General features: G+C 37.8%; 1 protein-coding gene across 1 annotated transcript in view; it reads left to right on the forward strand.

Moving 5' to 3' along the window:
• DMD (dystrophin) overlaps positions 1–25,905 on the forward strand; it is a 1,939,482-nt gene that overhangs the window by 461,433 nt on the left and 1,452,144 nt on the right. The window contains exons 8-9 of the mRNA XM_090265340.1: positions 6,093–6,274; positions 7,487–7,618. Of these exons, the coding sequence (XP_090121466.1) occupies positions 6,093–6,274; positions 7,487–7,618 (314 nt within the window). The remainder of the gene's footprint in view (positions 1–6,092; positions 6,275–7,486; positions 7,619–25,905) is intronic.

Below are 25,905 nucleotides of genomic sequence, written 5' to 3' on the forward strand. Positions count from 1 at the left end.
ATTTGGAATGACCTCTGTTCTTTCCTGTTTTTGTATGATAAATATCTTTTTTTTTTTTGTATTGTAAATAGTGCTTATATTTCACATCAAAATTACATAAATATTTAAGTTTCTGATTATTTCCTGTGGTGTATTCCTAGAAGCAAAATTACTGGGTCATTCAATATGCCATTTTTAAGGCTTTAGTAGACATTGCCAAAATATTTTCCACAGGTTCGGAACTAACTGATAACTTTTCCAGCAACGTAGGAGTTTGGCCAAATCATTGAAGCCTCTCCAACACTGATTGGTATCCTTCTGTCATTCTTTGATTGTTTGCTAGGCAATGGAATGCAATTACAAACCCACATCTTTATTTGGTTTGCATTTCTTTGATTACTACTGAAGTTGAATTTTTAGGTGTATTTACTCTTGTTATACCCCACTTACTAGTTATAGAAATCTCTACTACAGAAGAGAATATAGATAATGTTTGGGTCACAGGGTCATCATTTGGATAATGACTTTAAGATTCTCGGTTTTCCAATACACTAAGACAGCCTTCTGTGAAAGAAGGAAGGTGAGGTACTCAGAAGTAGGATGCACTTGACTGGGTTCTAATTCCAATTCTGACTAGCTTTTGAAATAGCCATCAAACCACTGTGAGCTTTAGTCTCCTCATTTGAAAGACAATGGAATTCTACTAAATGATTTATTTTTCCCATTATAGCCCTCAATATAAAAATTCTGACTGGTGTACAAACATCAGAATCAATGTTATTGTTCATAAAATGAAATATTCGAGCAGTATTATGAGTTCTCAACATTTTCATTTTGAGATGGCTTTGAAGATTAGATTAGAAATTATTAATTTAAACTTTAGTGACAGTGAACCTATTACAGAGTAGGGTGTCAGTGCAAAGTTTACTTTCATATAATTGTAAGTTCCTATTTTGAGGATACAGCCACTTCTTTCACTTAATACATTTTAATGTCTTATTATAAAAAATGTAAATCATATCCGATCACTCTCATTTTCCTCAGATGCTGTACTACTCATTGTCTATACAATATCTTTTTAGTCAGTTGCTGTCTTACATAGTTCTCATCAATTTCTATGGCTCATTTACTCCCTTTGTTCAGTTTCTTAACATAGTATTTAGGCTCATGGAGCCCCAGTCATTGGCCTTGGTGTAATTACCATAAGTAAGTGGTACCCCCAACTCATGAAATTTCTTTTGATTTCCTGTGTAGTGTACAGTTCACCATCATTTGTTGTATGGCTCACTCCTGAATACTCGTAATATAACATAGGCTAAGCATATTCTATGACAGGCAACACTGTTTTGCAAATATATGATAAATGATGGATGACCTTTCGTTCCAACCAGTTTCTTCTAGCTTCCTGTTAATAGTATTACTGTTCTCTTACAACTAGGTCTATTTTTTTATTAATAACACAAAGGACAAAAGTTGCAAGATAGCAACCAACATCAAGGTTTAATTAAATTTAGTCTTTTCCAAACATTATTGCATTTGACCTTCACAACACCATGGTGAGATTGGGACTTAGATTTTTATTTCACAGACAAGGAAAGAGAAGTAAATGATGTTAAGGATTTTTTTTATAAATGTAAATATTTAGGTACAGATTTTTAAAAAGCCAAATATTTAGATTGAGGACTGCTAATTTTTTCTCTGCTTCACACTCTCCTCTACTAAATTCCCATTAATAAGTTTAAATTTGCAAGTGAATTTAATTACTTGAATGTTATCAAATGATGAAACTATTACTCAATATTTGAAATGAAAACACAAAGTTGAGTTTATTGCTTACTTAAGTAAGAGGAAACTATGCTGGCCAACCATAGTCTTTTAAAATAAAGCTTTCTCAGGTCTGGGGGAAAATCCAGAGGTTAAGAGATCTGTGGATATTCACAGTTGTAGGTTGATATAGTAGGCAGACAGGCATAAGCAGGGTAGGAACATAGGCCAAGTATGTGATGTCACCAGGGCAGAAAGCCCCCAGTGCCTAGCAATGGACCATTGCAGGATGGGACCTCAACCCCAAGGTGACCTTTCCCATCCTAGCATATTGCTGGTCATGTGATTAAGACTCCCTGATCTTTCATATCGCTGGTTATGAGGCTTGGAGTCTACCCTGACCTTTCGTCCTCTACCATGACACTAGTCATGTGGTAGACTTCCTTAGAGGAGGAACAAGGGAGCTAGAGAATAATAGCCTCATATGTCTTCCATACTAGGCCTTGCATGACCCCTTCCTTAAGCATTAAGACATCAAGACAATGAGGTTCTGATCAGCATCAAGTCATCTTAAGAACAAAGCCTCAGGCCTGCTGACCACAGAATCATAGAGTTTTGGACAAACTAGAGACAACACCTAGGCCTCTGTTGTGTTTCAGCTCCAGGCCCAGAAAAACAGCGAGGCCAGGCTGTGAGGACTAATAACCCCTTGCCCTGGAACTGACTAAATCCATTGAGACCATGACCCCGAAAGGACACACCTGGAAAGCTGATGAGTATCCCATTGAGATACTCCCCTGGGACCTCCCCCAAGATCCCACCTTTAGAGAGCAGATAAGAACTCCCAGGATAGAGGACCCAGCGTGTGCTCTTTCTGTCTCTTTGGAGCATGCCTGTGTCTTTCCCCTCTGCTTTCCCCAGACTCATTCTCTCCGCCTTCTCTCTCCTAAGCTCCAAGTACCCTTCCTTTGCCTCTGTAACTTGTTTCCTGAGCCCACACAACCCAGCTGGCTCACTTCTTCCATGGCTGCCTTCTACCTCTGTGACTTTCACTTGTATTTGAGTCTTGGTTCTGAATTCTTTCTAGCCAGGACTCAAGTACAGAGGTTGCTGAACCGACGTCTAACTCCGCCAGTAACAGGTTTGCATTCAGATTTTTGTTCATTGGAATGAATTCCCTCCTGAGTGACAAACTTTCAGACGGATGGGGTTGCCACTTGGGGAAGCATGATCAAGACCATATAGGCAGGTAACTGTTGATTAAATGAGACTGAAAATTGTGCTGATGGCTACTCATTCCCATGGCTACAGAGCAAGCAGTTTCTGCCCTCTCTCCATTCTCCTCCTTCTCCTGCATTTTATCTTCAGTTTATTAATCTTTGTACCCTCAGGCCTTAGGACAGAATTTTGTATATAGGTATTTCCAAAGACTTCAGAATGATTTGAAAATGAAATGAAGTCATTTTGGACCTATCTTAGCACTTCTATCATGCCTCCCCTTGTTTTCATTACACAGCCTGTTTTAGTTCTCTTAACACTTCCTGTGTAGATTGGGTCCTGGCCTGCTACTTTCCTCCAGTTTTCTTTCCTCTATGAATCCATTCTGCACTTAACAGTTTTACTTTACAACTACTTTAATGGTGTCACACTCTGGCTCAAAAGTAGTTACTCTCCAGCCTATTGAACTAAGGCCACAGTTTTCAGTGTGCTGTTGATGATCTCTCACTGTTCTCTTATGATTCACTATTTTCCTCTTTGTGGCAAAGACAGCCAAAGGGCCAGGTCTAATCTGTCTGCACCTCTGCAGGTTTGCTCATGCTTTTCCACTGCCTGGAAGAGCTTTCCTCATTTTTATTTCCAGCTAATGAAATCCTGTACATATTGGTTTTGGTTTCCTATTCATAAAGAGTTTTCTGGTACCCCAATAATGTGTAATTTCTTCCTTTTCCTGAACACGTTAAAGCACTAATTTTGTCCATTGGTGAAACACATTTTGCATTCTGTTCAGCAATGCAATTATTTGGTACTTTTCTTCTTCATTATTTATTTTATTAGTCCAGATTGTGAGCAGAATCCATGAGTTCCCTATCTTGTTAATCTCCTGGATAATCTATCAAAATATCTTAAGCCTTTAGTAAATATATGTTCAAGAACTTTAACACATTTTAGAAAATCTAAATTCCTTCTTTTAATTCAAAATATTGGATTGTACCTATTGGTTCTGATACAGCCTCAGAGGTAGGATGGTAATAAATTGGGGCAAAAATGTTAGTGGTTTGGTCACATAGTGCATATTTATTATAATGATTTTTTTTTTTTTGCTTTCATGCACAAGATGTTTTATGTAGTTAAAATGTATTATATTTTAGATATTTGCTTGGGGCAATAGAAATAATGCTTGGCCTATTCTTACCTTTATTTTTTTAGTCATGGTATATATTTGAAGCTGAACAGATATATACACCTGCCTATGTATAATGTAGCAGTAAATAGTCTCTGATCAGCCTCCTTCAATTCAATGCCTTTCTCCCAGCATGGTTTTATTTAATACATGGAAAGACAGAATTCTAAATTACACACATTACAGATAAAACTGACCAGTTACTAATGACAAGGAAGAAAACATTGTACAATTTCAAAATATGGTGAAGTATAGTATCCATCATACAATGGACACTTGAAAAACAGTTATCAAATGAAAGGGAGATTTTAGACTTTAGGCACAGCTAAGTTAGTTTTTTTTGTTTAGAAAGGCAACTCTCATGCACAAAATACTTTTTAGTTCTTCCTTCAAAAACACAAAAAGTTACCTTCACCATCTCTTGGAGCAGAGAGCACATATAACTTTGTACCTCTCGGCCTTGTGCATTTAAGTGTCGGATAAGTGTGTTTTGTAAAAATGAGTGAGACATTGAAATGGTACATGGTATTATAAACAGTCCACTTCCCTGTAATTTTTTGACCCTGTTACTCAGATTGTAGTTTTCAGGCCACCATCACATAGGGGCTTGTTGGAAATGCAGAGCCTCAGGCTCCACCCCTGACCTACTGAATCAGATTTGAATTCTTAAAAAGTCCCCAGGTGATTCATGTGCCCATTAAAAATTGAGAAGTACTGTATTATACTATGGATAGAAGCAGACCAAGGAACATTACTTAACTTTCCCCTCCTCTGTAACTCTTTTAAAAATACTTTAAAAATAGTTGTTCTGATTAATTACATTCCTGCTACTTGTGCAGGGATGGACTAAGTGACCTGTTCAGACTCCTTTTTTGCTAGTGGACTTGAGATGTTCTACTCATAATCAGAACACCTGTTCAGAACATACATATTTAATTTAAGACAGATCTTTTAATGCTAGCTAAGCTAAGATACGTTTATGGCAAGAAAAATTCCTGGCATACTGCTCTAGAGTTGACTCAGCCTCCTACTAGGATTTCTGTTCTAACACTTCTGAGATTCATGATACACTTCACATAAAGGATTATTTTTACATCTTGGTTCCCCAGAATGAGCTCAGGGATAAATTGTAGCACCAAGTAGCAAAAGGACCTTTTGAAGGAGCTTGCACTTATTGTGGGTGTTATTACAAATTATTATTAACTTTAAATGCTGTATTTCTTTCATTCTTTGGATGTGGCAAAGGACATAATGCCAGATCAACTTTCTGTGAAGGACTTTTGAATTTCTCTATAATCTGAACAGGAAAGCAGCATCCGGCCTGAATAGATACACCATAATGTAAACACACATTTTTAATATACTTAAGGAATATTACAAATCATTATATATATGATGTATAGCTGTTTTGTTTTATTTTTATTGTGAAAGTACACGGTTCATTTCAACACAGAGACATATTTTGCCCTTTATATACTTAACCAGCAAAAATTTGATTAGGAGGTGTAAGCTTTCTTTACTGGACCTGAAGCATTAAGCTCCTTTGTATAACTGTTTAATTACCAATGCACCATTTTAATTGTCATGTTAATACAACTTTCCATGGAAAGGAAGATGTAATCTTTTATTTTTGTTTCTTATCTAATGAGAACTGCTTTCTTAGATGGGCTAGTTCCGCAATTTGACTTAGGAAAAAGTATTATGGAATGAAGCTTTTTATGTAAACAAGGAAAAGAAATGAACTTTATTGTGCATCTTGTTGGTCTACCAAATTGGAAGGACATTTTGGGCCTGATTACCATGTTCTAATTAGTCTCTGGAGCATATTCATGGACAATCAGGTGCTCATTAATCTGTCTTCTTCCTGTAGCATTGATTTGTTCATTCCCCTTTTAGAGACTCAAATATAGAAACTAGAAATTGATGTGTGGTGTTAATGTGCTTACAGATGTTGCCACCACTTACCCAGATAAGAAGTCCATCTTAATGTACATCACATCACTCTTTCAAGTTTTGCCTCAACAAGTGAGTATCGAAGCCATCCAGGAAGTGGAAATGTTGCCAAGGCCATCCAGAGTTACCAGAGAAGAACATTTTCAGTTACATCATCAAATGCACTATTCTCAACAGGTAAAGTGTCGAAAGGACAACTAACATCAAAGATGTTTTCTCTTTTATGTGCACTTGTAGGCATCATACACATATATAAACCTATTATATTCATGGATATATACACACATATGTATACATAGCATAGCATGTGTGTATATATATACACACACAAATGTATTATCTGTATACATAGTATAATATATGTGTGCATGTGTATATATATATTATGCTCTGTGTGTGTGTGTGTGTGTGTGTGTGTGTGTATGTGTGTATAGAGAAAAAGAGAGGAAGAGAGATATCAGGGAGTATAATATTGTTTTAAACAAGAACATTGTTAAAATACTCTGCTATTGAGAGGCACGATATTATAGGAATATGGAACACAGAATATATTTTATTTTCATTGTGTAAAATGAAATAAAAGATAGGCTCATAAACACATTAAATTTTTCATCAACTAGAGCAGAGAGCAAAGAATGAGAATAAAAACAAAAGCAAGTACTCTATTGAATATTTTCTCATTTTTACTGGCAAGATGCTGATGTAGTAACAAATTTTGATTGCTCAAGGTAACATTTTTGCTCAGATTAATTAGTTTCAATATTTTAAGTAAAAATTAAATGGAGATTACATATTAGAAAGATTTTTATTGCATTATTGTACAGAATCTTGTGGAATTCTTCCATTACATGGCTTGTCCTAGCTCCCAGCAGTGGCTATTTGGGGTGTTTTCTTGTATTTTTCTGACACAAACAATGATTAAAAAGCTGTTAGCTAAATTTCTGCTGAAGGCGTGGAAAGCGCTTAGGCCTAATTTTCTCACCCTACTGAGCTAGTTCTATATTTAGTTTATGAACACTTCAGTCCTTTCCAGGGTAGTCACCTGATGAATTCTGGTGCTGTTTGCTTTGGGTTCAGAGATAATTGCTTTTGGAGGCCTGTTTTTGCCAGATTGAAGAACACCGTTCCGCATTCGTGCTCGAGTTCTGTCAGTATGGAATCCTTATGGTTCAGTCCCACCCTCCTATCTTCCCTCATTACCTGCCCTCCAACATGACATTGAGCATACCTATTTCTAATAGCACTTTGTATGTGTTTACCATGAAGCGTCTCATTGCACTGTTTCCATTTAACGACGGTTTTTCTAGTGTCTTGTAAAGCAGTCTTTTCAGGGTTACTCATGCTATCCCCTCCTGCTCTCTGCTCCCCTCTCCCACTCCCTTTCTGCAGATCACTGTCAGTCTGGCACAGGGCTATGAACGAACTCCTTCTTCCCCGAAGCCTCGGTTCAAGAGCTATGCCTACACACAGGCTGCTTACGTCACCACCTCTGAAGCCACACGGAGCCCAGTTCCCTCACAGGTCTGTCACCCTTTCCTCTCTGTTCTACAAACCAAAGAGTTTTTTCATCCAAGAAAACCTAACGTGGCTTCTGTTTGTTTGAATTTAGCAGTACCTTTTCCCTCCTCCATGAACAGCTGATTCACTGTTCCCAGTTGTAGTAGATACTCACAGGACAACTTCTCTAGATTTTTTTTTTTTTTACTTTATTTATAATATATTATTTTTTTAAATTTTCAATTACACTTGACATACAATATTATATTAGTTTCCAGTGTACAACATGGTAATTAGACATACATTTTAGGAAATGCTGTAGATTTAACATATATCGATTATTCATGAATGTGTATTCTCATAGTAGTGGTTTGTACTTTCATTATGGAATTACCTGTAAGGCTCTCTTTTACAAAGGCTACCGATGGTTATAAACAATCATTAAGCTCATTGAAGGTTTATACATGTAACTTTGGAAAAAATTGGGAAAATGGGTGAAATTTACTAGTTAAAGTATCTGGGGATATTTTCAAGATATGTGTTAAGGAAATGCATACTCTATATAGATGCCTTTATTATATTTTCATTCTATAAAAATGCTTTCATATTCTATTTTAAAAGCCTAATTGCAACCTTCTTCACATGATCTCTTAAGTTGGCTCATTTAAACTTATATAGTAAGCTCGGTAATATTTATGCAAAAAAATCACACTGCAACCGAGTCATATTCTATGTACTATTTAATACTTTCCACACAAGGAGTCTTCTCAGTGGAGTTTTCCACCATTGCAATATTGCAGGAAACCTAAAAATACAAGAAATTATAGCCTTGTATATGTTAGAGGATGAAAATGAAATGTGCTGGAATTGCTAGATTTGCTAGAATTTCTCTTTAAGAAAACTTTGTTTATTTTGCTGAGTAGAGCAATTTGAGAAGTTCTTAAGGACGTGACTTTTATCAAAACCACACTATGAATGGGAATTTAGAAATTACAGACCTGCTCCTCTTGGTGAAAAAGTATACATTTTTAGAGACTCATTGATTTTTTTCAAGATAGTGGTTGAATTTATTCAGTGATTTCTTTGGCGCAGTTAATTGATGCACGAGACTGAACATTCTTAACACTGAAAGATTCCCCCAGGGAAGCATTTGAAGGCTTCGCTATGCCCTCTGTCCTTGGCTGCTTACTGCCTTGCAAAGCTAAAACAGAGGAGACTGAGTGAGAAAATTCAGGTGACTCCACCTTATCTTCTATTAAAAATTCCCACCCACGTTTTCACAAAGCTAATTGTATACAGTTGAACAAGAAACTTAATATGCTTTCTCACTATAAGTAAATAAACATAATTCTGTCACACATTACTGTTTACTATATGAGTTGTGTCCACATTATATGAACTAATAGAATCCTTATTATCCTCATAGAGGTGGGAGGTACTATTTTATACCCATTTTAAGTGCATGGACATCCTCCCCTTTTGCTTTTCCTTCCCTTTCCTCTTACCCTCCTTACTCTCCCTGACTCTCTAGACTCTTGTTAGTGCCATCTTCCCATTGAAACCTCCAAGACTTAAAGAATAACTGGGCATATCCTAAAATAAAGGAGCATAAGCCAAGACAAAGAAATAAAATTTTCTGCCCTTATTATTCCTTTATTGAGCGGCCTTTTCCGGAAGGTTTGCTCCAGTGCCTGTTCTGGCAGCATGTTTTTACCTCATTACCACCTCATTAAGGCATTGCTCAGGTATGACTCCATGACTCCTTAATGAAGTAATTATAAATGAACTTAATTTTGCTCGACTCGATTTTTTTCACTTTATCTTTATCTAAAAATTACAAATATATAATATAGCATAAAATATAGAACAGATTCACTTCTCTGTTTTATTTAATATAAGCTGTTGAAATAAACCTAATGTTTCGTTTTAGAAAAGGCATGATTCCAATGAATGGGGAATGATATTTTTGGCTTGGTTCTAGAGGTAGTACGTCAGAAGATAATGTTACACATAGGTTTAATTAAGTTTATGTCTTAATTATTTACTAAGAAAAAACGTTTTAAAATTTCTCAGAGGGTCTTGAGCCTGTACAGTCCCCTGCAGGTTGTATCTGATCTCCTTCAAAAGAACTTAAGACAGCTCAAATTGGATTCCTTTAGAGGATTCCATTCCAGTGTTTATTTGCTGGTTCACAGGGAAGGGTGAAGTTTTCATAATAGGGAAGATAACCATGCAGGTGACTGTCTCCTCTGGAAAACATAAAATTCATTAATTATCTTAAAAATTCCCAATATCTTAGAAACATCCATTATTCCCATTTGACCAAAACTTGGAAAATCTGACTTATACTCATTGAAGTTTGTGTGAACCTGCTGAGGTGAAACCATCTGACCTGCCTCGGGATCCGTGCCTATAAATGAGTTTTTCCAATAATTTACCAAGAAGAGATACCATCTGGTGTGAACCAACCCCTGCTTTCCCCTCATTGCATTACTTAACTGCCATCCATTCTTGGATGGAGGATATCCTTTTTATAGTCATACTTAATTTTGATTTGTATGGCTTTGATCATGCATCTTATTCTCCTCCTGAAATTCACATTGAAAATCCCCAATCTGTTTTTCACCTTCAATTCCCCTGTCTCTCCTAGAACCTCACCCTGTCCAGTTTTTGCTGTAGGTGCTCACACCCGTGTGCATGCACTCTCTCTCTCTGTCACACCGCTCCATTTTATCCTGACTCTTTTACTTGAGCACCTTCTGTAGTCCATGCTTTACTCTTTCATTCATTTATTCAGAAAGTAATCACACTGAGTCATTAGATCAACTGCCGTCTTTTCGGCTCTCAGGCGTTCTACCATCATTGAAACTGTTCTCAAAGCCTTTAGTCTCATCAGCTTCTTGTTCATCCCTGACTGTTCTGTATCTCTTCCCAAATCTAGCCCTTTCTCGGATTTAATCTCATGGCTTCAAGCTATATGCAGATGATCATTATGTCTGCTTTTCCCATTTGCAATGTATCTGGAGTTACAGCCACTTTTCCAACTCTTTGATATGTATCTAGACCTTGATGTGCACTGATTTCTCAAACCTAGTTTGTCCAGAAGTGAGTTTTGTTTCATTGTTCACAAACCTCTTTCTTTTCCTTTCTTGTTATGTAAATGGGAATATTACTCAGCAGCCATTGAGACTTAAATTGTGACATGCTCTTTTGTCTCTATATTGATCTGGTATTCAACAATGGGACATGTAGAGTCGATTCTTTCTTCATAACATTTCTCTGTTATGTCTCCTCAATATTCACACATGCCCTCTGATTCGGGCCCTTAACACATGTCTTCTGGTTGACAGAAATAGCTTTGCAATCGATACCACTATCTTTAGCTTAGCCTCCTGTGAATCAGATTACATTTTTTTGTTAACCGCTTTAATAATATCATTCTCAAAACTTTCTTCACTTCCTTTTGCCTTCATAACAGGTCTACTCTCCTAAATTTCACTAGGAAGCTCCATGATCTATTAACAATTTATACTTTCACAAGTATTTCAAACTAGCCTATCTCATGTTTTCTTTACTCCACCCAAATTAAATCACGTGTTCTCCTCAATAAGGGCCAAGCAATTTCCTGCCTTCACTTTTATGGTTCTCTCACCCTAGAGTGGCTTCTGTCTCCTTTTCAAGTTGGCCAATTTAATCCAAATTTCAAGGGCTAACCAGTAAGTGGCAGAGCTTGAATTCAAGTTCAGATTCATCTAACTCCAAGCTCATGCTCCTTATACTAACACTGACATTTCTCTACTATGATTCTTATATATAGGATTACTCATGCATGGAGTCAGATTCATTTTTGGAATCATTTGATATTTCACCTACTATGTGCCAGGCATTATTATAGGACAAAGTATTATATCAATAAACAAACATACAAAGCAATGCTTGCCCTAATGGAGGGTGTATACTCATGGGAGAGTCATAATATGTACAAGGTTAATAATGTAGATAAGTAAAATAACTCTTCAATGAATATGTAAGTAATATGCATTAAGTAAAGTAAAATTTTGTACTAAAAGGAAAAAAAAAGAATGGAAAATGGAATATGCAGAGAGAAGTTAAAATATCAGTTGGAGTTGTCAGAGAAGGACTGACTCAGAAGGTAAATTTTGAGTAAAGACTGCAAATAGGTTTGGGTATCTAGGGGAAGACAAACCCATGAGGAATAAGACAGATAGTGCCAAAGCTCTTGAGTTGTGGGGGTGCTTGGACTGTTCATGATAAGTTATGGGTGAGGGGCACAGTGCTGGGGTGTCTCAGCTGTAGTAGTTAGCCAGATGATGTCGGGTCTTGAAAGGAATGGAGCTGACTTAGGTTTTTATTACCAGTGAGATGGAAAGCAATTGGAGGAATGACTTAAACTCCTGTTATTTCAACATGGCTGCCATGTGGCCAATAGACTAAAGGGAACAAGGATGGACGCAAGGAAGCTCATTAGGGCTCAGCAATCCAGGCAAAATGTAACGGGTGGTTGGACTGGGATTGTTTCTCTCTCTTTTTTTTCTTCTTCTCAATTTTGTGTTGTGGTAAAGTACACATTGCATCGGATTTACTGTCTGAACCATTATAAGTGTACTGTTCAGCGGTCTTAGGTATGTTCACAAACCAGTACAGTCGTCACCATCACCCGCCTCCAGAATTCTTTTCATCTTGCAAAATGGAAACCCTGTGTCAGTTAAACAGTGATTCTCCGTGATGCATTCCCTGCAGCCTCTGGAGAGACCACCATTTTATGGTTTACTCTCTGTGGCTGAGTTTGTTTGTTTTTTAAATTTAAGATTCCACATGTAATGAATCTTGTAATATTTACCTTTGCCTTTCTGTATCTGGCTTATTTCACTTAGCATAGTGTTGTCCTCCAGGTTCAGCCATGTTATCACAAGTGGCAGACTCTCCATTTTCAAAGGCTGAAAAATGTTCCGTCATATGTTTGAATGTTTTGTTTACCCATTCATCCATTGGTGGACATTTAGATTGTTTCTATATCATGGCTACTGTGAAATGCTGCAGTGAACATGGGAGTGCAGACGGTTCTTTGAGGTACTGTTATAATTTCTTCTGCATATCTACCTAGAAGTAGGATTGCACTAGATCATATGGTAGTTCTTTTTCTCTTTCAATCCTCATCCGAGGATATGCTCATTGATGAGAGAGAGAGAGAGAGAGAGAGAGAGAGAGAGAGATCCATTAACGTGAGAAACACCTATTGGCTGCCTCCCCTCTGACGGGATTGTACCTGCAACCTTTTGGTGTACAGAGGTACAGAGTGATGCTCCAACCAACTGAACCACCTGGCCAAGGTTGGTAGTTCTGTTTTTTAGTTTTTGAGGAATCTCCATACTGTTTTTCATAATGGTTCTATCAATGAGCATGGTGCATAGTGGCTGAATTCTGGATACACTTTGGACAACCTACAGGATTTGCTAATGCAATGTGAAATGTGTTTGCTGTATTCTTTGAGAATAATTGTGTTTTTAAATTTTTAATTGAATTTATTGGGTGACCTTGATTAATAAAATTATATAGGTTTCAACTGTATAATTCTACATCATCTGTATACTGTACTGTGTGTTTACCACTCCAAGTCAAGTCTCCTTCCATCACTATTTATTCCACCTCTACCATCTTCTGCCTGCCCCCAGCCCCTCTTCCCTCTGCCAATTCCAAACTGTTGTCTGTGTCCATGAGTGTTTTATTCTTTGCTTAATCCCTTCGTTCTTTTCACTCAGCCCCCAACCCCTTCCCTCTGACATGTATCAATCTGTTCTGTCAATATTTAATTGTGTTTTAAAAGTCCAAAGAGGATAGATAGATGAAACTTCTAGGTGGCATTAAGCATAAATCATAAGTAAACTAGTAGTTTATGAAATATACATGAAACCCATGAGCTAAATTTAGCTGATGAGGAAGCAAATAGCCTGTGAGACGTTGGCAGAGGTCAAAATGTATGCTAAGTATAGATCAGAACTTAACATACTACACATATTAAAAATAGATAGAATAAGTAATGGAATACACATGAGTGTTATTTATGAATAGAAAGAGAAGAAAAGACCGAATCATAGGGTATGATTGTATTGCCTCTGGGCTGATCGTTACATCATTCCTGAATTAGCCACCCCATAATGATACTGTGGCATCATTATGGTCTCCTAGGTGCTCTGCATAAAAAATGCAAATAAATTCCATAGCAGTTCAGTAGACTAACTGATGAGCTTCAGCCATAGGTGCAGTGTCCTTGTCCCCTCCAGTAGAGCAAATGTGCGTGGTAGCATCGTACACCTTCTGGCTATTGGGCCCCTGCTCAGATATTACCTCTGGTTCTACCTACATCAGCAGGGAAGCCTGGTACGGCAAAACGTAGGAACATTGTATAACCCGAGATTTAAATACTGTAGTGTGATCCTTCTGACTGTCATTATCCTGACAGTGTTACCTTCACATCTGTTTCACCTTGCATCTTGCCGTGTGATTTAAAATGATTGATTTATTTTTAAAAATTAGTTGGGGCAACATTGATTAATAATAACATGAGGTAAGTTTCAGGTGTAACGTCTTTATAATATGACATCTATATACTCTATTGTGTGCCCACCACCCAGAGTCTAGTCTCCTTTTCTCACCATATATTTGGCCCCTTTACCTTCTTCTACCCCCCCCACCCCTTGCCCCTCTGGTAACTACTATTCTATTGTCTGTATCTGTGAGTATGTTTGTTTGTTAGTTTTGTTTGTCACTTTTTGTTTTGTATCTCACATACAAGTGAAATTATACAATAAATGATATGATGGGATTTGAGCATATTAATCTGGTTGGTGAACCTTTGTGTTTCCTGATCTCTGGGATGGCATACTGGCAGCAGAACCGAGGCCACCATTCACCCAGGTCCTGTCCCACATGGCGCATGAGGCGTGAATGATGAAAAACTTCGAAGACCCAAGGATCACTATTGCAGTACAAGGGTTTTGGCTTGAGCGGTTGCAAGAATGTGAGTCTCCAACTATTAAGACAGGGCAGGCTGTGGGTGGAGCACGTTTGGGAGTAAGTTAGGAGCTCACTTCTGAACACGCTAATGTTGAGATACTTATGAGGATTTCATATACATAAACCTGGGGTTTCTAACATTCGAGTTGAAGATAAGTAATTTGGAAGTCATCAGCAACATAGATGGGATTTAAATTTATTGACCTGAATGAGACTACCTAGGAGAAAAGTACAGTTAGATAAGAGATCCCAAGACTCAGAGATGAGAAGCGATCAGCAGAAGGGATAAAATGGATGACCAGAAAGGAGAGAATGGAGGAGGGTGTAGTATTTTAGAAACTGGTAAAAGGCAGTGTTTCAGGAAGAGGAGTGTTTAACAGCATTAAATGTTGCTGATTAGGTCAAGTAACATTGGACTTCTGGTTACACTGGGAGCACATGGATAATGTAGGAAATGTACCTATTTTAAGGTGAGCTGATTAGCAAACTTCATTCTATTTGCAACCTTAATTTGTCATGTCATTGTCATGTAATATGAGATATTCACAGGTGCCAGGGATTAGGACCTGTACATCTTTGGGGGACTGTTTTTCTTCTTCTTTTTTTAAAATTTGTCTTTATTGATTTTAGAAGAGGCGGGAGACAGACAGACAGACAGACACATTGATCTGTTGCTCCACTTATATATACGCATTCCTTGGTTGATTCTTGTATGTGCTCTGACTGGAGATCGAACCCGCAACCTTGGTGTATTGGAATGATGCTCTAACGAACTGAGCTGCCCAGTCAGGGCTGTTCTTCTTATAACTGTCTGACACCACAGGATGCAAATTTGAGGAAGGCATCCATTACTAGTATGCTAACAGTAAGACTGGTTATCACATGGCTTTTCCCTGCTGCCCCCAAGTACCAAGCTGTCCCTTTACTCCTTGGCTGATTGCTCATGAGCCTCTTCCTTCTTCCAGAGACTTGTGGAACCACCCTTATCCTGGAATCAGTGTAGCAGAAAAAGAAACAAGCAAACAAGGACATGCCTTTATTTCTGCTTGTAAGGCCTTATTGATCTCTTGAGTTCCTTGTACAGCTTAGGGCACAGGGTCGACATACCTTTAATAAACATTTGGAGCCTCAAACCATGTCTTCTATAATCTAACCATTCAAAATAAAGGAACCAGGCTTTGGAAAGTTACCCGTACTTGGCTTATGCTCTTGTAATTTTCTAAGGATACAAGAGAATCTTTGTTGTGAAAATGCTCTCAATAAAAACACTGGGATATAGGACTTCAGCAGTAGATGAGGCTTTGTTTATTCACAGGTCTGCAGAGCTGGGTGCACAGCAAAGGTATGCACACCCAAACAGGAAAGCAAGCTGGTTTTATAATAACGGGAGTAGCACCCCCCACCACCACCACCACTTCCCCTTCCTCCTCTGTTTCTCCATGCTTGGATACTCTGGAGTTACAATCTAATGAGATTAACTAGATTAACTGACGGTAGTAATTTCCTAAATTGTTTGGTGAGCTGTCTAGCTACATTTTCCCATTTCCCAGTGTTTGGTGATGAATATCTGCCCCCTTTGATCTCAGAGGCATTTGCGGACTGAGCTGCGGAAATGCCACTTCCTGACTTGTAGGTATGCTAATACTGTTGACTCAGACTCAGAGACCCCCTACTTCAAGATTTAATTACATTTGTCCTTTGGTGCTAATTATTTCCTACTCTGGTTTGAGAGGCACCAGTTTCTTTGTCCCTTACATTGTTAACCTCCAGGGTGTATACCTGCCACCGGATAGGTAAATATTATTTATGCATTTGTGAAATAAGCAGTTGAACATTTTAAATAGAGATACCAAATATTAAGCATGCAGATACACTATAGAGAAGCATCCACTGTGTTATAAAAAACTATAAAACATCACAAAAGTAATAATTATATCAAGTAGTAAAATGGGCTCTGGTAATAACAAAGAGGGAAAACAGGAAAACCATACTATAGGTCTCTTCAAAATAATTAAAGTTGGAGTTAAGAAAAACAGATTTATCTTGAAATATTTTGGATGACAAATATAATGCTTGGGGTTGGACAGAGAGGTAGTGGCTAACAGTATAGAACTAGAAACAGCATTTAGATATTCACAAACTGGCAGAAATGGAGAGGAAGCACCCCTCTTACAAAGTATGCTCATGCCCTAATTGTTTGTGTCTATTCAAACAAAATATGTGCTTCTTAGTGCCTCGCTCTGCCCCTGAAGTGGTGGTTCAGTTTCATCTACATAACGACTACTAGTTCCCACACTCAGATGTGTTACCATAACCTCGAGTTCAGTCTATAACTGACCTTATCTTTGCCCATGGGGCCAGGGGTCTCTTCTGATCTTTATTCTCTCCCAGGTTTAAACCATCCAGCCATGTGTGGTGCCTTCTCCCCGAACTCCCTCATACATAATTGTTTCTTAGTATCTACCCATGGCCACTATGGATTATTTCTAGCAAACCTTCCTTTCTGTCCGTAGGCCTGGATTTCAAGACCTCTGCTCTGGCAAACCCTGTCAGTCTTATTTATGACTCTCCTTTATACACTTCCTCTGACCTCTGCATTGTACCTTATAACAAGCCTTTAAGTTATGCCATTCAGTCAGCTCGCTTCCTTCTTCTTCCCTTGGCCTCTCGCTCTTTTCCCCTTTCACACATACAGGCCCACGTGCACACCCTGTCACAGCTGCACAATGATTTGCCATAATAACATCCAGCCTTACATTAAATGGTGTGTTTCGGGAGATGAATGATAAATGGAAGGAAGCAGTCTCATCAAGAGTTATATATATATATGCCCTGGCTGGTTTGGCTCAGTGGATTGAGCGTCGGCCTGCGAGCTAAGTGTCGCTGGTTCGATCTTCCAGTCAGGGCACATCAGAGAAGGAAAACTCTGACTCCAAAAAACCTCCGCTGCCTTGCGGCATACCTCTTCAGGGGAAAGGCTAAGGGAGTAAACCCCGACAGAAAATCCGGAGCCGGAGTCCCTAAGGCGGTTTGACGTTGTAGTCAACACCGGCAACTCCTGCGGCGCACCTGAACCCAAGCTGTATTGACTCCGTCTTTCCCTTGGACCCTTCAGCTGCGAAGAGAGGGGGGGTCTGCTGCATGGGCAACAGCAGACCCTCCATATCACCCTGCCCAGGCTCTGTAGCTTCAGCTTCACTGGAGAGGACACTCCAGCGTCATCACAAGATGTCGATTCAACACGGGAGGAGACAGATACCGTGTCACTCCCGAGTCGGACTGCACAGCCATTCTCGGCGGTGCAGATAGACTCTTAAGAAGCTACACCATCGTCTCTCGAGACGGACGGCTGCCGACTCGATATATATATATATATATATATATATGTGTGTGTGTGTCTATGTAAATTTTTATGTAACATTTTTACTATAAGATATACATGGGTGTAACTTCCGGCCAAGATGGAGGCTTAGACGGACACGCTAGGTCTCCCTCTACAACTAGAGAGGAATACAACTACTTGAAAACAAAGGATAACTAGAAATTCCAGAAAATAAAACTACACGGAAGTCCAACATATGAAGTTATAAACCAGCGGTGCCATTTGGGCAGGTAAGAGTTAAAGAGGGCAGTGCTGTTTGCGGTCGCACCCGGAGCAGCGGGCGGTGAGGAGTCCCGGCTGCGCAAGCCCCTGGCGGTGCGCGACCCCAGCGCTGGGGAGAGCGGCCACCGCATCGCCTTGAACAGTGAGGCCCAGGGGGGCGGGAGGACGGATCCTGGTCTCCCAGCTGAATAACTGTGTGAATCCATCTTGGACCCTCGCCCCCAAAGAAAGCGCCACAGGGCTGCGAAATAGGTCGCGGACAGGCACCAGTCGCTGAATTGTGACGCGTACACAGGCACTGCCCCCGACAGCCGGTCCAAGAAAACAAAACGCATCTGTCAAAATGAGGCAGACAACTATAGAAATACCGGTGACACAACTCACCAGGCAACAGATAGAGAACCTGACAGATGAACAGATAAGAAACCTGTCAGAGGCTCAGTTCTGGGCCATTGTTATCAGGTGGCTTACAGAATTCACAAAAGAGCAGGAAAAAGATAAGAAAGAAGCGAAAAACATTCATAACGAAAGGAACAAAACTACATATGAGACAGATGGTGAGGAAAAAAAATCCAGAGTTCATTTCAACAAACTGGAATGTGGAGAAGGAACAAGCAGTCAACCAATGCAGCGAGAGGAAATGGGAAGCAACAATGAGAGGATCAGAAACCTCTGGGACAGCTATAAAAGGCCCAACATAAGAATCATTGGTTTGCCAGAGAGTGAGGAAGATGAACTAGAACTTGAAAAATTGAGTGAAAATATAATAAAGGAGAACTTCCCAGACTTGGGGAAGGGAATAGACTTGCAGGTCCAGGAAGCAAGGAGAGTTCCCAAGAGACTGGACCCAGGGAGAACCACTCCAAGACACATTATAATCAAAATGTCAAAAATTAAAGATAAAGAGAGAATCCTAAAAGCAGCAAGAGAGAAGAAAAGAATTATGTACAAAGGGGTCCCAATTAGACTATCAGCTGACTTCTCAAGAGAGACCCTACAGGCAAGAAGGGACTGGCAAGAAATATTCAAAGTAATGAAAATCCAAAACCTACAACCACGAATACTCTATCCAGCGAAATTGTCATTCAGAATAGAAGGACAGAGAAAGTGTTTCCAGGACAAAATAAAACTGAAAGAGTTCATTAGATCCAAACCACTGTTATATGAGATGTTAAAGGGACTGGTTTAAAAAACAGAAGCTAGGGAGATGAAACAAAGGCAAACTAAACAGGCAACGAGAGTGGAAAAGGAACTGTGGGTACGGGAAGCATATTGGGGGGAGGTCAACAGGGAGGGGGAGTGGGGAGAGGGAGGGAGATGATATAGGAATTGGGGATCATGGTAGGAGGGAATGGAATAGACGGAGAGAGGTTGGGAGGAACTGTATGCACAACTAATGGACATAATCTAAAAGGGGGGGACAACTGGAGGGAGGGGGGCCACCGGGTGGAGGGGAGCAGAGGGAAGGGAAATTGGCACAAATGTAATATTTTAATCAATAAAACACATTAAATCTGAAAAAAAAAAAAGAAAACCAAAATTATCCTAAATAAATTAAGGATATAGCCAAATATTTAGATATAGAATGTACAGCACAAAATTCTTTATAGTAGATAAACATAAAGAATCTCTAAATGACCAATAAGAGGATTTGTGGTTAAATAAATTAGGGTGTATACATTCAATGTCCTACTTATAACCATTGAATAATATTGTAGGTAAATATACCTGAACACAGAAAATGTTCATTATCCCATCTAATTGAAGGAAACATGATACAACATGGTATGTACATTTTGGTTCACTTTTTATTATCTTCACACCTATATCCAGACTTTAATACTAAAATTTATATATTTTTAATATGGCCTAATTTAGAAATATACACATGTTTTTAATAGTGATTATTTCAACAATGGAATTATAGGTCTTTTCAATGTTATAAAAAAAACTATATTCCCATTTTCCTAAATAAATAAGTTTTCTTTTTATGCCACAAAAAAAAAAAAAAGATATACATGGGTGTGATTTAAAAATAAAAAGGATAAAAAGTCAATTGAAGTAAAATAGCCTTCTTACCTTTGCCACTTTGTGTATGTGAGTGTGTGTATATGTGTATATTTGCAATTTTTCTTGTTGTTAAAGAGAGTGAGCATTTCGACGTGTGCCTAAGAATTAGTAGGATTTCTTTTTCTGGAAAATTTTCATATGGTTCCCATTTTTAAAATCAATTAGCTTAGTATCTTATCAGTTTGCAGGAATTGTTTATATATAAAATGCATTACACATGTATTTGTGACATGGGATAAAAATAACTTTCGTGGTTTGTGACTTGTTTTATTAATTTGTTTGCAGTATTTTTCTCTACTTAAAGCATTATTTTATGTTGTTGGCAATTCTTTAATCTTTTACTTTATGGCTTATTTTGTTGTTGTTGGTAGGGGAGGGAGGTTATAATTATAAAGGGCTCTGCTACTGAAAGGGGGCTTTGAAGAGATCCTGCCATGGCTTCTTCTAGTTCTGTTTTTAAACTTTGATCTTACTCAAGCTGTGCAAGTTGCAAAGTTGAGAACACTTTAATCTTTTTCCCAGAAGCTACTCAGTTGTTGAACCATATGTTGATTAATGCCTGTTTATTATAATTAAATGCATGCCTCTTTTAAGGAAGGGGAAGCACTTCCTAGAAGCTCCCTAGCATGTTTCTGCTTCCATTTGATTGGCTAGGATCATGTCACATTGTCACACCTAAGCCAATAAGGGGAAGCCAGTCAAAAGCCAGCCATCATTGAATCACAGAGCCGAATGGGACAGGGTGATTCCTGAATCACATAAGATGCTGGTAGGAAGTAGAGAAGAAAATAGATGTTGCATAGGCAGCCAACAGTTATTTAAACTCTCCCAGTGCTTCGCGGAATTAGTATCTTAAGCCAGAAATTTCACCATTACCCAGGAGATAGTTGAGATAAACTGAGAAATGCACTTGATACCCAGAAGCAGGGAAACATTCATTTTTGAACCCCCCCAAAGGAAACCACATTTCCTGAGAGAAGCACCAGGCCTTGAGAAGGAAGGTCCCAGTTGAGCAAGGAGGAGAGACCCCAAAATCTGGCATCAGAGAGACTTAGGTGGACATTCCGACACTTTCTAACTATGTGGCCCTAGTTTCTTACCCTTTCTGGGTGTCAGTTTCTTCATGTGTGTTACGGTGGCTATATCTAACTCATAGTACTGCTAAGATGATTAAGTAAGATGAACCATAGAAAGAACATTTTGTGGTGTAGGTACATTGCAGGTTCTTAAAAACTGATGCCAGTATCATGATGACTGCTTTAAATGCATCAGCAGTTAAATGAAATGTTGTGGTCTGATCTGAGAGAGTCTTGTCGGAATTTTTATCAGTTCTCCTATGAGAAGGTATACCCTGACTTATAAACTGATTTATAAATAAACTTTTGAATGATAAACTGTGTAGGGTTTGACAACTTCCTCAGCTAATATACTGGATAAAGGATTCTAAGGAAAGGATGCACTTTCTCACTTTAATGTTGCTAGAAATAATCTTGGAACCATGAAGGTGGAATATAGCTATGCTTCCTTCAAAAGCAGGGGGGAAAAAAACACTTGTAGGTGGTTTTAGGCCCAGTCTTTCTGTGTGGGCAGGAGATAGGGGAAGAGGAGATTCTTCACTGTCTGCCATCAACCCCTCCCAACACAACTTACCCCTCAGACTGAATGCAGATTGTACAGAAAAATTGGCAGAGGGGGCAAAGCCAGCCAGTGGGGAGCATTCCTTAGATGAAAAGTCCCAACTAAGCTGCTTTGTGGAAGCCTTTCTACCTTCGGAAGGGATTAAACAAGATTCCTTGGAACAGAATTGTCAGGTTTGTGCTCAGCTCCAAAGATGGGTACACTGAAGACTTCCAAACAAGAGCTTTGAAACTGGAAGGAGTGTTAGAAAATATATAGGTAATAGGACTACTTTGAAAAAACATACTCTTACCCTTCAATATATTATCTATAAAATGGAAAAAGGGGAAGAGAAACCCTGGCTAAGTAACATTGTCTGAAGCATTTTAGAATTTTTCAATGTCAAGTACACACTATTCTTCTATTGAGAGTCGTATTTTTGAGTCAGACATTCTAAAATTAGGGATGTCAGTTTTACTCACTTGTCCAATGAGTATATATTGAGTGCAGGCTGTATACTAGAGCTCTTCCAGTTCCTTAAGGTCTTTCAGTGGGCAAGATGAAAATGCTACCAGCTTTTACGAAGCTTAATTTATAGATAAGAAACCAAAATGTTTTAAAAATAAAATTGAAAATGGCTATAAATTGTTTTAAACACAAGGGCTGGTATTTAAAAAATAATAGGAATGTTAAGTTAAAAGAACATTCTGTAGCTGAGGGTACCAGTTGAGCCTTCTCTTAAGCTGAGCACTGGTGGACAGGGGGAAGCTAATTGAGTTCAAACTCCAACCTTACTATTTTAGTAACTCTCTGTTAGATTTGAACATACCATTTTCTCTTTATGACTCAGTTTTCTCATTTCTAAACTGGAGACAACTTCTGCTTCACATGGTGGCTAAAATAATTAATGCATGTGTATGTAAAAAGCCTTTACTCTGCTTCGTACACAGCAGGCACTAAATAAGTGTTGAAGGGTGGAAAAACATCTGCAATAATGCAGGCCAACTTTTCCTGCATTTTATTATGTTTATAAATTATGATAACTTTAAAATAACCAAAAATCCAAACATGTAGAATAAGATTCCATTTTGACCTTTGGCAGAGATACTTGGAGTTTCTCTAAAACAGCGGATCTCAACCTGTGGGTCACGACCCCTTTGGGGGTCAAACGATCCTTTCACAGGGGTCACCTAAGACCATCGAAAAACACATATATAGTTACATATTGTTTTTGTGATTCATCACTATGCTTTAATTATGTTCCATTTGTAACAATGAAAATACATCCTGCATATCAGATATTTACATTACGATTCATAACAGTAGCAAAATTAGTTATGAAGTAGCAACGAAAATAATTTTATGGTTGGGGGTCACCACAACATGAGGAACTGTATTAAAGGGTCATGGCATTAAGGAGGTTGAGAACCACTGCTCTAGATAGACATCAGTTTATTCTGTCCTAAGCCCTTTCATGACTCATGATACATTTTCTTTCCTTATATTCCAGAAAATTCTGGGTATTATCACCCTTCCAACATCCTATCTGCTAAGTAAAAAGTGACTTCATTGTTTTATATTGTATATTATCCATTACTAGTGGTATACATTAGGTGGAATGTCATTTTATATACTTAATGATATACTGACTTTTTTCTTTTGTCATTTTCTATTTCATGTTCTTAATTTTCCTACTGGGGTATTTTGTTTTTTCTTATTAATTTACTGATTTATTTATATATGAAGACTACTAAAATTTTGTATGATATAAATGTAACAAATAATTTCCTAGTTCATTATTTGACTTTTAACTTTCTTTTAACTATGAAAAAGGTTGTTTTAATTAATAAATGGACTCTACTGTGGTTCATATACAATCACAAGTGAACTTTAAATTTCATTTTATACAAACATATCAAAAAATAATGGGAATTAAGAATGGTAGGAAATACCACTCACACTGCTAATTAACATGCACATATGAAAGAAGGAAAATGTTTGGTTTAGTGCATGTACCGCTAGAGCAGAAAACCCATCCAAAATACAAGATCTCAAATAAAACATGCAGTAGCTGATTACCAAAAAATAAAAATAAAAATAAAAAAGGTAATGTCCACAAAATTAAATTTTTCATCTGTTATTATTCTACTTTCCAATACTATCCTTCCGGTAAGCAATGTGCATGGCTAGATATTAAATGCTCGAGGTACACAAGAAGGCCTACATGCACATTGAGAAAAATAGTCACTTTAAGGGTTGTCTCTTTCTGTGTCTGCTTATTCTGGTACTTTAACATTTCTTAAAGAATATTTTGTTTACATCCAGCTTAACAATGACATTGCAATTATAATAGATGACAAACAATGCCTCATCACTAGCCACCTTTAAAAGGGAGTGTAGGCTTTACAGAAACCTTCTGATGCAGTCCCATATATATTGCTTCATCCCACCACCCTCATCCCAGTAAAATCACCTTCAGTGAAAAGTTGTATTATATAGCCTGATTAATTTACTTGGCAAGAAATTAGTATAAAATGACCAGAGGAAAAGCATTATTTAAGACGAATAAAGTAACCCAAGACATCAGCTTTGAAAGAGAAGACAGATTGCATATAATTAAAACTCATTAAATAATTTGACTTGTAATTTATATATTAGTGAGACACAGATATAGGCTATTTTCTTTTAAAATTTCATTCACATAGCCCTGGCTGATGTGGCTCAGAAGATTGAGTGCCGGCCTGTTGATTGAAAGGTCGCTGCTTCGATTCCCAGTCAGGGCACATGCCTGGGTTGTGGGTCATGTCCCTGGCTGGAGGCATGGGAGAGGCAACTGATCTATGTTTCTCTCTCACATGTTTCTCTCCCTCTCGTTCTCTGTCCTTTCCCCTCTTTCTAAAAAAATAAATACATTTAAAATTTCATTCACATAATGGAGACATTGTTTATTGAAATATCACATTTTGAGACTAGACAGTAAAGTGCATGAAAAGTTTAAAATACAAATTTCAGAAAACACAGCAGCAAAAAAATAAAGAAAAATTTAGTTCATTATTTTACTTTTTACTTTCCTTATGATGTTTCATTTATAAATTCTAACCAATACATGAAACAACTAGAATTGCCTTACTAAATACCTTTACCCACTCAATAAATAATTACTATAATCAGAGAATATGAAGCAATAGAAATAGTAAGATTTTTAAGAGCTTAATAAATACTTTCTTTCACAGTCATTCCTGGCTTCTAGGATCAAGTGGGCAATGAGCAATTAGTAAATGAATGGTAATACTGCAGTGCTTCTGGCATACTTGTTCCTGAACTATTTGAGGTACCAAATAGGTAAAAAGCCTTTAATCGCCTGGCTCACATGAAATCTAAATGATGAAATACAAGGAGAAGAATCCAGGGCACATCTTATTTCTAATTCCATTAATGATCCAAAATTCTGCCTGAAATGGCTTTTTGAGGTATTATAAAGTAAATTTTAATGTTTCAGAAAGAGAACTACATATCTCATGAAGCAGATAATTGCTGCTGGATTTAGCAATCTGACCCACAATATAGAAACTTCTAATTAAAGTCCTCTTTTTATAATGCTAATCTTCCAGCCAAAAATTTCCTTGGGACATGTTATAATGAAGATAAAATGCGCTAAGATTTTAATTGAACCAGAGATCCCAGGGAAACCTAATAAACATTTTTATAAATGTTCACTGTAAGTAAGTTTTATTGTGAAGTAGTCCTATTGTTATATATAGCTCTCATCATAGGCATCATTGCACCATGAATAACTAAACTAATGGAAATAATTATTTAAAATGCTAATCTTCCAAATTGGGATTTGATATAGGTAAAAAAGGAACATGACTTTCTGTGACTGAATCAGCAGACAGATGACCTGGAAATAAGGAGTCACAGAAAAGACTGTCACTATCATTAATTCTTTCAAAGGTAGTTTTTTTCCCCAATGATTTAATTTATA

Source organism: Furipterus horrens, unplaced genomic scaffold (assembly GCF_987537825.1).
Source record: "Furipterus horrens unplaced genomic scaffold, mFurHor1.1.pri manual_scaffold_17, whole genome shotgun sequence".
Taxonomy (NCBI): domain Eukaryota; kingdom Metazoa; phylum Chordata; class Mammalia; order Chiroptera; family Furipteridae; genus Furipterus; species Furipterus horrens.